We start from the raw sequence: 13327 nt of genomic DNA, 5'->3' as shown, positions 1-13327 counted from the left end.
AGCACTCTCAGTAATATTATATATCTCAATTCTCTATATATTTGTGAGGTTTGAGGTTGGTGGCTAACTGCATGAATTTCATTTTAGACTTTACCATACTAATTGCCCACTGCTCCCGAATAAGAATAATTTCAAGCAGTGTGACAAGTGAATAGTTATATTTATCCTGTCTGTATTTTGACAGAAGACCCCCCATCTTCAAAGGGTTAAAAAAATAATATATGTGTGAAGTTGCCCTTCACACTAACCAACAAACATGGTAAATGTCTTTGCCTTGACAGAAGCAAAGATATTTCACACCCTCAGGTGAAGTGTGCGCCTGTGTGTAACGACACCACGTCGCCATATTTTCTTAGCTTGTGTCAGACAGCATGACCACAATGCAAGAATCAGGGGAGCTTCCTCACAACTTTGTCCACTGCAAACACACACACACACACACACACATCATCCGAGTTTTGTTTTTATATTTATGTGACCAAAGACAAGATGCCAATTTAGTCTTAGTGCGGTCCAAAATGCACAACCACATTAATTTGTTCTTCCAACATGCTTTCCACTTTTTCTATGCATATACTCAATTATGATGACAATTCGATGTTTTAAGTTTGGACATTTAACATTTTACAAAGTGTTGCTTGAAAAGTTTATGCAATTGCAAAACACTGCAATACTAGTCAGAATGTAATATGTATATTCATTTAAATTTCTAAAATAGTACTGGCTTCAGAGCATTCCTCTCTTGATTCGATATAAGATTTAGTTAGATAATGCGATGCTTGAATTGGAGCATTGGTGCTCCTCAAAGACTAGCAGATGACGTGGCTGGGTCGAACTCCCTCGCTTGAGCTTTTCTCGTGGCGCAAAACCGTTTGGTAAAAGCAAAGAGAAAAACTTCATCGCAAGGCCAAAAGCAGCCAAAGCGACTGGAGCGCTGGCGTTGATCCGCTTCTGCCCGCCTACTACGTGGAGCTCCAACATTGTTTAGGGAGGGACATCTGCTTCATTTACAGCCTCCTCCGTTTGCATCTAGAGAACTCTGAAAGGTTCTCGTCTATCCTTTTTGAAATCTGCTTTATAAACTATTCGATTTGGATTCTAGGCCGTTAAGGTGAAAATTTCATTGCGTTGCTGCACCCTCCGTTATCTTTGCCCCCCCCCCCTTTACCAGATGTGTTTCTCTGGTGGCTCCCCCCCCCCTTCCCCCCCAGTGCAGGCCCCCATGATTCATTCTCCACAGACATCTCAAAAGGTTAAAACTCCATCCCCCCCCCCCCCCCCCCCCCCCGATCCCGCTGGTTTGCCTCAGCCTGCAGAGTTTGTCACCAATAGAGGGAAGACTCAGCTGAGGGAAGGAATGAAGCTCATGTGGAATCTCCATAGCCAAAGGCTTGTTTTCAGTATACGTCCTGCACCTCTGGTGGTCGGAAGGGGGAGAAAGGGAAGGCGAGCGGGGGCGGAATGAGGGATGAGTCCGGTGCCATCTTGGGTGTGTTTAGTTGGGCGTATGCGCAAGGTGACGCCCTAAGGGTGGAAACACACTTACAAACGTGTGGATGGACACTAAAAAAAAAGGCGGTAACTATTTTTTTTCTCTAACTTTCAATGCGAAGAGAAGAGGAGAAAAGAAAAAAAAAATGCCCCTTTAAACTCCTCCTCCTCAAATTTGCTACATCACCATGTTCCCACCCATCCCTCACTTTTCTCCAATCTACCCTGACGCGTGCTTCTCATCCTGAGTTTGTGATTGGCTGGATGCAATTAGCGAGTTTACTGATACAGTAACAATTTGGGAAAGGTTCGATAAGACTGATACACATAGATGAACATATTTCCCCATAGAATAACTGAAATGAAAATACAATGCAGTAATCCATTCGAGTCAAGTCCAGTCTGCCTCTAGTCACATGCTTAAAACTGCTTGCTTGAAGGCAACCCAAATTGGTGGAAATAGCTAACCCAGCACTGGGTCCAAAAGGGGCTGAGCTAATGCAGAGTCATCAGTACGCAGTGCATTAATTCAGCATGTTGGGTCAAGATTTGGATCCAATAAGGTGCAAAAAAAAAAAGTTGTGCTGAGTTAAAGCGACTGCAAAATTGGTTACCAGGTTAGCAGTAGCGCTGTCGCTAACAATAGAATATTTGGAATCTTACTGGGAATCGGCACCAGCTACTGAGGACAAGCATTCTAAAAAAATTAATAGATGGCTGACCTAACTCTACGGCCCATAAATAAATTGAAATCATAGACAAATAAAATCATGCATGTCCGCAGTGTGCAAAGACGAACGCAGTCACAAAGACATCCGTCCTTCCCGACAGCGGCTCTCCAGCTCGAGCTCGTCTTTACAGGCGCGTGTCCTGTGATTGCCTGTTGAGAGAACACCCCCTCCCATTTGGGCTGCAATAAAGCGTGCAATTGCCCAAGAGAGGTGAAGCCCTCAATTACCTGCCGTCTGCTCGGCGGCAAGTTGATATTTCCTCAGTGGGTCATGCTGAACGTCCTTTTAAAGGCAGCTTAAAGGACACCATCACTTGGCAAACATCCGATCGGTATTTTATCACTCCTGAGGCAGAATGTCTTGGTGGCTTCACATTCACGACATCCGACTAATAAGAAATTCCAGCTAGGACGAGGCTCGGACAACAACGGGGATGGATTTAAAATGGCCAGTATAAAGTACAGGATCCTGCAGGAAAAAGGAAAATGTTTCCATGGGTTGACACGCTTCCTCAACACTCCGATAATTTGGAATGAGATAAATGAATATGGCCTTTGTAGACTTATGAAGATAAAGTCTGAAAATGATCATGTACTACAAATAATATTTATTCATCCATTTGATCCCAGCCATGTCCTCGAGTGACTAACAGGACAACAACTACTGTTGTGCTCATTTTAAAATCGTGCCCAGACTCTTGAAAAGGCAAAATTGTACTTTTCTTGAACTAAACAGGAAGTGCCATCTAAATGGGACAGCCTGATTCGTCTGATAAAAGCTCGGTTTGGCCTCTCTAGACTAATTAATTTCTACCATAAGAGTGGAAAACATTGTGGAAGAGCTTTCTCCACGGACGTCAGTCCAATATTAGACATCGATTGATTTTCTGCGGTGGTGATGATTACAGTGCATCTGATGATACAAATAAGAGTTGAGTGCAAACAATATTTGAGAGCATTTCATAATATTTTCAACATAGGGCAGTCATGCTCATGTGAACTCAAAGTCCTCTCCTCCTCGATGAGACACAAGCGGCTGCCACGTTGTCTCTCTCTCTCTCTCTCTTCTCCAGGACTCGTCCTCAATCCCTCGCTCTACTTTTCTCACTTCTACTTCTTCGGCCTTCTGTTTATGCTTCTCCACATTAGAACTAAAATATTTTCTTATTTTTTTGATTATTGTTTTTATTTTTTTTGTCTTTATATCACCTTTGGTCTATACACTCTTATTGTCTCTTGCGCAAACTATTATGTGTTAACTGGACATTAAAGGCGGTTTTGGTTTATGTGGTAAAATTCTAATATGGTCATAAAAATACACATGCATGATCATTATTTAAAAATAGATATAAATTGAGATAAATAAAACACCAATGCACTTTCTTATAACACTTGGAGCCTATTCCTTTGGAGTGGTTGGGAGACCGAGTCGAGATTTTCTCCTCTTGGCACTGTGAGGCCGACATGCTAACAGTTACTGCACTGCGACGACGAAGACAACTTTCTCAAAATAGCTTTCCGGAAGCTTTTTATTGAAATGTAAAAAGTAAAGCGCCGGTAATCGTTGAGACTGCAGTCTAGTAATGATTTTGGATGGTCATCACTCTACCGGTTCATCCCAACTATTAAATATAAAGTCATCATTTTATAATCAACTCAAATGCCTTTTGCCATTTGAGAGCTACGCATAGTCCAAAACGCCTCTCACAATCGTTTTGAGGAACTGCCTCAAACATCTGTAGAAGAAAAAGGAGAGGGGGGGGGGAAGACCTTCTCTTGATGTCAACTTTTAAAACGACTGTTAAAATGTAAATATAATCTTGGATGCAGCATTAAAAAGTATCAAAGATTCATTCTCACTTTGTTACACTTTTTGTTGTGGGTGCTTTTGTTTAAGAAATACTTTGTGGGATCTTCCATAAATTTCTTTGGTTGTTTATGAACTCTGACTAACCACTCTTGAGTTTTTTTTCCCCTCCCCCTGGTTTTAGTTTTCAGACAAAGTATTTGATCGTCTGCAGGTTGTCCCTTTGTTTATGTTGCCTCATAAGTGAGACTGCAGCATCCTCTTCTGGCTAAAACGTTCAACAAAAATACAACTCTGCACCTTTTAGCACTACAAGTTGTGTCAATTTCACATATGTGTATGAATACATTTTCATTTCTAAATCAATAAATGTGTTTAGTAAACTAAAACAGAAGTACTCTCAATGGGCAAAGTACAACATATTGAGAGAAAAGATGTTTTGTGAACTGGTTATATTAGAAGCATGTAGAATTGTAGAAGTATGAATGTTTTATATATATATATTTATAGTCATAGCTTAGAAGTGTTTTTTTTTATTCAAATATTTACCTTTACAGGTTATGGGCCGATTGCCGGGCAAATTTGGACTGTGCATGGTAAACTGAGGACCTCTTGTATTGTAGTCCCACACCACTAGAGTACAGTATTGCACTTCCTGTAAAAAAAAAAAAAAGTAAAAGAGAAAATACATTAGCAACATAATTTTTGCTTGCACACCTGCAAAATCTGAGAACACACAAGAGCTGTATGTCACAGGTGTGACTGATTGAGGTTTAGCCCCTCTTCTTGTTAAACAAATTAACCATACTCATCAGATTGTACAGTGTTTTTCGTAATTCTGCAATTATGATCCATAACCACTTCAAAAATAAGAAAATAATTGGAGGATTCTTACTCCTTTAATCGCGTCAGGTTAATTCTGGTGCAGTAACACGCAACACCATGACACAGCCAAGCGCTAACACTGTTTGCAAACACTTGATTGCGAGGGTAATTGTGAGAGCATGACACAAGCGGCCCCTAAAGTGATTAGTGTCCATTTGGTGTTCTCTTCACAGCATGGGGTAACAAAACACAAATATTATCGTCTCGATTTGCAGGAGTGCGACATAACAAAGCACAAAGAGTTCATTTATAGTCGATTTTGCAGGTATCTGCACTTGACTAGTTTTTGATTTTTTACTTTTAAATTTGGGTGCAAGTAAATCTGCTTATTTACATAAACTGCTAGGAAAAAAAAAATATTCAAAGCACCTCTGTGCACTTTCAAGCATCTATATCTTTCTATTTATCTTGGAGTTCAAAGTAAGGCTTTGGATGATGAATCAGGTGACAAACAGCAATGATAAGACTCACGTGGAAGATTTGCGATACGCGGAGGAGTTCCACTCGCTGTCTCACTGGAAGCCATCAGATGCATTTGCGCATCATTGTATTTAATTCCGTCAGGGTTTTTTGGTTTCTGCCCAACATGGTGTACAGATATTGAATAGATTTCAAGCATTATTCATAAGCCGAACAGCTTCAAGCAATCTGTTACAATTTAGCACATTAGTTCCTAAATAACTCATTCAGTTTCACTAATTTGAAGCTTCATTAAACCTCTGCTCATCTTTCTCTGAAGGCCCACTGATAAAAAAAAAATAAATAAAAAAATGTTTGTTTGGGCCTCATCAAGCAATGACTCATTGTTGCAGTGTTGCGATGGGGAACGGGACTTCATTTGCATGCTGTCAGCTTGGGTCCCAACAAGTCGCTCAAGTGCCGGCCTACGACTAATTAGGATGCTTTTGCAGAAATAAAGCAGCTCCCTGTGAGAGCAGATGTTTCGAGGCTTCAAAACTGTCATTATTGAAAATGGGAAAAGCATAATGTGGGTAAAGAACACAATCACTGAACAATGCGCAAACATCAATGGAAAAAGTTGGCGGGCTTGTTGTGCTGAAAGAGGGCAAAGTTTACAAAATGTACTGCAGCCAAAAATCAGTTTACAAGCAATTTTACAAATATTTGTTCTATTCTTGCTTTTATTTGATCAGTTTAAGATTGAGTTTGAAAGTGCCCACATAAAGGCACTGACTCCAGTATGTATGTCAAGGCACTGAAAAGAGTTGCTTTGATTGGCTGGGATTAAAGTCGGGTGTGGCCACTCCCACAGCGGCGCAGCCCTCCCCTTCCCGTATTCACACCTTCCATAACAAATTCCAGAAAATTAGGGAAAATGGACCAGAAATAATCCCCTGCACCTTCCTTTAGAATCAGATTAAATTTCATTGCACTTTGCAGGTTGAAAAGTGGGTCACGGTGTTATGTGGAGTGTTAAAAACAGAATTCACATTTGGCTGCTTGACTCGTCTCTTTTCTTTTTCTCCTTCGGAAGATAGCGGCTGCTTTTAGAGCGTGAACTCAGAGTGAAGCGCGGCTTGAGGTGGAAATTTCTAATCCTGGCCCTAGATTTTCACAGAACGAGACTAGCTTACGTAGTGTAAAGATCTATACACACTTTTAAATTTTGCGTCTGTTTGCAGCTTGTTTCCACGGTCAACTCCACTCAAGTTGTAACAGGTATTCCATAAGCGCCACAAATCCACTCAGACAGATTACCATAAAGACATTCAATGCACTTCTCAGAGAACAATGAATTATTTGTCAAAGGCTGTCATGCAGAGGTGTTGAGCCAATTAATGCGCGTCAAAGCGAGCAGAGAAGTGAGCAAAGTGCACTGGACCACAACTCTGGCGACACGCGTGTGATAAACTGTTTTTATGTTCATATAATGCTTTTTAATTGAGTTCACATCGGGGTCGTATTATTTTGTTTCGCTCGTTTGCTGGAAGAATTTGCGCCCATGACAATTGTGTTAGCTCACAGGGCTGTTTGTAAATGTCTCAGTGGTGCCATAAAATGACATCCTCAACTTTTAAAGTTGTGAAAATTGTTAAGAGGAGGACAACAGATGATGTTATCTTGCTTGGGAAAAAAAAAAGTTGTTTTTTTTTTGTTTTGCATGATCAAAGGCATATTTTTGCTCCTGGCTGCTCAATGACTCATTCTTGCAAATCTGCTGTTTTTATGCTCAGAACTTTTCTCATGCAAATTTTGCAGCAAAGAGTGATTGCTTGAAAAAATGGGCTAAAGAAGGAGTTCAATGTACGTTTATGGTGTGTCATCACTAACCTTGTCATTTATAATTCATCCCTGCAGGGGGCAGCACCTATTCCCCTCGTGACAAACCCGAAGGCTGAAGAGGAGCAGCATGAGGCGGCGTGGAACACTAGTGGTTAGAACATCTGCCTTACAGTATTGAGGTTCTGGGTTTGAATCTCAATTCCACCTCTCGCCGATAGAAAAAAAAAAAAGAATAGGTTAACAGGATAGCATTAACACGTCATTTCGGTAAAAGCTTTCATCGATTGTATTAGATTTGCAACTATAACAGTTCTTTTGTTTCAGTGACTGGAATAATAGTGCTGCTATTCCCTTTGGGAACTGCTGCGATTCCCTTCGTTAATCAATTAGTCAGTATTAGAAGATTGCCTCAACCCCCTGATAAAAACTAAGGCACAGATTATTTCGTTTGAGAGCCTGGGACGCCTGCGTGTGCAGCATATATAATAGAAAAATAACCAGTTGTTTTAATGATTTCTCAGCCAGTCCCAGTCTCACACAGCGTGCAAACTAGAATGGGACTATGTAGGCACAAGTAATTGTAATGGAATTAGCGCTGCATTTGGCCCCAATGCAAGTGGATCGTAACAATGGCGCATTGTTATTCTGATCCTTGCCAAAAATGTAATGGGGTGCCACTCCTCCTCGTAGTTTTTACATAATCATACTAATTTACAAAGAAATGAACAAATGACAAAAGGCAAGCAAAACAGTGTCGTGATTGGTTTTCCCAATTTTTTTTTTTTTTGTCCGTGACACAGCACGAGTCACCTCTCTCCTATTATTCAGGAATTTCAGGGCCTTTGTTCACATCAGCCGTTATCCGGCGCATTTGTGACCTGCAATTAGCCAGCTATGCCTACATCCCAAAAATGCATCTCGATAGTCTTCTGGCATGGCCACTTTAGAGTGCCTCGTCGCTTGCAATGAGTGTGCACATATCACACAAAGACAGATAGAAGAGGGAGAAAGTGAGACAAATATTTTTTTAAAGCCTGAATTGACAGTCAGCGAATGAATCAGGGCTTTTGGGCTGATGCTATTTGACTGACAGCTGAGAGATGAGCGCCATGTGGTTTCAGCACATTCAGCAGAGGGGAGAGAACTGCTTAATTTGTCATGATTTTTAATTTGTATTTTCACTTTACAGTGATTTGAAACTGATGTCAACAATAATGTTGTTTTTCAGTCGTCAGTGGCATTTCAAATCTTCGCCGAGGGACGCCCTGTTAGCATCAAAATGCGAATCTAAGTTCAATTTGAGCATGCGAACGTGTGAGAATTTTGGATGCACTTAAATAGGATTGAAGGAGATACTGAAGATGGAGACACACACTTGCACGCGAACACGCTCGCACGCCGATGATAGAAGTGAATAATAACACGGTGGCAGTGAGGCGACGTCTTATTTTACTCTGAGTTATAGTCTTGCTCATGAGGAGTGACGCGGATGCTCTGAGGGGACTCAGCAACACAGAAGATAAAATGTGATCTTTTAAATGGCTGCGTTTGTCTCGCATTTAAGCCAATTTTCAAACGCTTTAGTTGAATGATTAAATGTACACAAGGAAAATGTTTTTTTTTTTTCTTTTTGTGTTTGTTAGTAACGTTCTTATCTCTTCTAGGATATGGCTAGTCTGCACATACGACTCAGAAAAAAAAATGCTTATTGTGATATTACAACAGATATTATGCGATCCTGTGACTCATCCAATAACACAATTTCATTCTCCTTTCCCATCTCATAAAACCTTTTTATGGATGAATGAAAGGCTGCACAGAACCACGCGTTATTCCATCCCATATCCAAATCCTCGTTTCATGACAATTTACAAGTCAGAGCATTTTGCAGCCCGGACAAAGAGTCCGCGGACTTCTTTTAACGGTGCTTCAAAGCTGCGTTAAGAGTGCGAATCAAAAATCCTCCCTCCCGAGACAGCAAATAAGAAGCGCAATAACATCCTTTTGATCTTTCCTCACGGCAAGTTTCCCTTACACCTCTCCTCCTGACTCATTCATTGCTCCGTCCTCTGGAGAAATTAGGCTGCTAAATCTGCAGTACTATGCAGTAAGAGGTGAACACTTCTCATTTTCAGCTAATTACAGCCCCGTCTTGCCAGATGGCAGCCATACTTTACAGGCTGGGGAGATCCTCATGCATAATGGATGAGTTGAAGATTGTTATTAACAATGACGTGACCTCCATCATGGCCATTTCTGAACCCCATCTTTTTTCATGACCTGGAGTATTAGTACACCTTGTACGCAATGTATCTAAGGCATGAATGTGCCAAAGTCACTTGAAGCAACAGGATGGGATTTTTTTTTTTGTTCTCACACGTGGGGATAATTAGAGAATTAGAACATTTTGCCTCCATTCTGAACAAAGTCAGCAAGAGCGCACGAATCGGATGCTTCCAAAGATTATCATGTGTAATTATCCTGTCGTGTATAGTGTGATTTGTGTGAGTGATAAAAAGTAACGGCATTTAAATTATGACATTTCATTGTAAAGTGTTATTTTAGGAAATTGTAGCCACACATTCAATTTTACCTTAAATTGTATCAATCCGATCAAACGTTTTGACTAATAAAAACAATGTAATTCACATTTCATTTTATTTCTAAAGGATGCAAATGACGATGATCCAGTTGAATGGCCCTACACATTTCAGAGTAAAAAAAAAAAAAAAAAAAAAACGAAAGAATTATTCCAATTAGATGAAGATCAGAGGAGCATTAAAACCAGTCCTGGGTGGATCCCACCTTTGACCCAATCAGTTTGGATACAGGCTCCAGCTCACCAGTGAACCTAAGGAGAACAAACAATATAGATAACGGGTGAATGGATGGACAAAAGCGATCCCTAATGGAAAACCCGACACAGGTTAGGACTCGTCACCTTCGCCAGTCCTGTTCTGCTTCAACAACATGAATCCAGCTAGAATTCAATTTCAAATTCCATTTCATGGTCTGGTTGCGCTCTACTTGTCAAACTCTTACACCTTGTTATACAACAAAATATTTTAGTTTAGTACGTTTCTATATGCTTTGCACCCTGACGATATTTTGCAAAGCACCATGGAGGACATGGCTTTTTTTTGTATTATGATATAAAAGTTAGTTCTAGTTATTTTGCTGCCTGGGTGGTCATTTTCTATTCGAAGCAATGTAGCGCCCAATGTATAGAGGGGAAAATACTTTCTTGCCACATCCGACATTTAGGGGGCACTCTGCATCCAGTGAGATTCTGCAGGGATTAGATCCAAATGTCCTTTCCCACCCTAAAGAACCATCTGATGAATTTAATCCTCACAGATCCACAAAGGCAAGTGAGACTCACGCTCACAGTTCAATCAATACTTGTCTATTTTTTTGACACCCGTGTCAAGGTCATGCATACCGCAATAGCTCCCGTCGGCCTCCAAAGGGCTGGGCGGCCAACAATTGACAACAATTATGGTAGATAGGGGCTTAGAGATTTTTATTTATGAAATAGTGGCTTTCAATATCTGCGTCATGACTGTCCTTCTAATCTCCCATATCAATAAAAGTTGTCTTCTGGAATATCGGTGCAAGGCGAGGTGGGGGATAATGTATGGACGGCTATGGAAAGGAAAACAGTACTAAGTGGCACCTCTAGGATTTTGCAAATACAGAGGAGCTTGTTTCGATTCCACACAGCACAAATGCATGTGCACTTAAACCCCATTATTAAATCCAGTAATGTTTTTTTCATATCTGGGCCCAATTTATGGTAGTCACGTTTCAAAATGTTCCAAGTGTTATACAGTAATGATTTGTAGTTCCTTAATTCAAACTAATAAAAATGAAGCGTCCTCTCATCTCTTGCTTGTTTTACATGAGCCCTTGTTGTTCTTCAATTACGTAATTGTAAGACAAATTATCTGTTTTATCTTCTTAAATCTCCAGTTGCCAGGCACGTGTGACCAAGTCCAGACCTCGAGAGCCTCATTTAGATGTCTCCCTCCTCCAACACAGCTGATTCAAATGATCAGAATTGTTCAGACTTAAGCATGACTTGCTAATCAATGGGAAGAGGCGTGTTGGAGGAGGGAGATATCCAAAACAGGCTGCATAGGGCGCTCTCGAGGATCCTGGGCACCCCTGATCCAGCCCTTCGTTTCAGCTGTAGTAAAGTACTTCAAAAACAAAAATTTGCTATAGCTCCCTCTAGCTTTTTGGTCTTCGTCGTCCTCCGTTCGACAAGGATGACGTGGCTGCTGCTGACGTGTACAGGAAGCAACAGACTGACAGCGACAACGCTTTACAAAATTCGTCTGTGGTGTGATGTTGATGACTCTTGTTAAAATACATTACTCACACAAAGACTGATTGACAGCGATAACGTCCGTGTTTCACAATGAGGCGCGCCGGCTTGGGTAAGAAAAGCCTTTCAACGTTTTAAGTGCAGAAATCATGACAGAATGCGATGCATGAGGATATTTGCATCGGCTAGCTAGCTAGCAGGTGCTTTGCTTATTAACTGTAAACGTATTTTTTTTTCATTATCATATAGTCAGTCTCCAAATATATTTGTGAACGCATATCATCCAAATAAACGCGTACTCATGATTTAATGTCATCAAGGTGATGGAGCATCTGGAAATTATGTTGCAAGTGGATACAGTGTATACGAAGAGGAAAATGAACACTTACAGGAGGGACTGAGAGCCAAAGTCAGCGCTTTGAAAAGTGTAAGAATTTTTTAAAGTCGCCGTTTTCAACAATTCCCCGTCGTATCGCTTCAAGATTGACTCAACATGCAAACGTAATTACTTGCACGTTTGTTTTCAGCTGTCGATCGATATTGGGACGGAAGTGAAGCATCAGAATAAAATGCTGGATGAGATGGTGAGTTTATACTGTTTTTAAAATGAAAGCACACCTGATGAGGCAACATGAAACCTAACATGACAACATGAAATCTAAATAATGTGTAGTTCACACGTAATACTTTTTAGCAACATTATAGTATAAAAAATTATGTCACTGCATTAGTTCATTAGGAAAAATAATGTGTAAGTAAATACAAGTTCACACTTAGAACTTTTTAGAACATTAAATTAAATTAAAAAAAAAGACTAATTGTCACTGAAGTGTCTGCCCAAGTGTGAAATTAAACAACCAAGTAAACCCATTGTGACCTACCTGATTCCAAAAAGAGGTTAGTGAGCATTTAATCGATCCACATTTTTAGGTTAAAGCTGTTTATTATTAGTTCACATACACAAAAACCTGTTTTTGGAGAACTGTTTGCTCTGTGTCAAACAGAAACAAAGAGTGGTAATGTTTGATTGCAAGATATCGTGGTACTTTAATACCAATATACTTTGTAACCTTACATGCTAAAATTGTCCACACTCACTTTTGAGACAAGGCGGCTCTTATGTATATGATGAAAGCATGTCACAAACAACATCCGGGGAACTTTTAAATCGTTGGGATTATTCGTGTAATAAAATTTCACTATGTCCAAATCGGTGGCAAGTTGCCCTTGTCAGGAGTTACTTTCACCTACAGGTAGTGAATCGTTTAAATTGAGGATTTCTCTTGTCCCCAATTCTCCCACTAGGACACGGACTTTGACTCAACAGGCGGCCTGCTCGGCGCCACCATCGGCCGAGTCAAACAGCTGTCCCGAGGCAGTCAGACCAAACTGCTGTGCTACATGCTGCTATTCTGCCTTTTTGTCTTCTTTGTACTCTACTGGTTCATCAAGTTGAGGTGACAACTGGATCTTGTCGGACTTTGAACGCACACCTCCGAATAACTCAAGTTTATTAAAAATGCTCTGCAATGATATTATCCTGTGTATTCCATGCCCCAAATATACACATGTTGTAAAATTAGATGTGCGTACAGGGACTGATGTGATGAGATTTTGCGTTGTGACATAGAAGATAACTTGATTACGAATTGAGCAATGCCAGAGTTCGCAAATGGACAAATGAGTCGTCTGTGTATGTAATCTTGTTTTTTACGCTTAACACTGAGCGCAACTAAATTATACAATTCTCTCTGAAAGATGTTTTATCTGCTCACAGACAAAGGGTAAACTGTATTAGAGAATATGACATATTTGGGGCGGGAGAGGGGGAGGGGGGCAA

The 13327-nt window shown here is 40.4% G+C and overlaps 1 protein-coding gene and 1 long non-coding RNA gene across 2 annotated transcripts; one reads left to right on the top strand and one right to left on the bottom strand.

Moving 5' to 3' along the window:
• Positions 1–292: 292 nt before the first annotated feature.
• On the bottom strand, positions 293–7366 carry LOC148320888 (uncharacterized). The gene is made up of 3 exons (XR_015846826.1): positions 7206–7366; positions 4578–4683; positions 293–418 (listed from the first exon to the last, which is right to left on the bottom strand). It is a non-coding gene; the product is annotated as an uncharacterized LOC148320888 (long non-coding RNA).
• A 4035-nt stretch (positions 7367–11401) lies between these two features.
• On the top strand, positions 11402–13022 carry bet1 (Bet1 golgi vesicular membrane trafficking protein). Its single transcript, XM_088319448.1, has 4 exons — positions 11402–11599; positions 11808–11914; positions 12015–12071; positions 12793–13022. Exons 1-4 carry the CDS (start codon positions 11581–11583, stop codon positions 12946–12948), a joined length of 339 nt encoding a protein of 112 aa, XP_088175574.1. The 5' UTR covers positions 11402–11580; the 3' UTR covers positions 12949–13022.
• The last annotated feature ends 305 nt before the right edge of the window (positions 13023–13327 follow it).

Source organism: Idiotropiscis lumnitzeri, chromosome 16 (assembly GCF_059441095.1).
Source record: "Idiotropiscis lumnitzeri isolate Australia: NSW breed Sydney's pygmy pipehorse chromosome 16, RoL_Ilum_1.0, whole genome shotgun sequence".
Classification (NCBI taxonomy): Eukaryota; Metazoa; Chordata; class Actinopteri; order Syngnathiformes; family Syngnathidae; genus Idiotropiscis; species Idiotropiscis lumnitzeri.
Note: the sequence above shows the minus strand (reverse complement) of the source record. Positions and strands in the feature narration are given on the sequence as shown.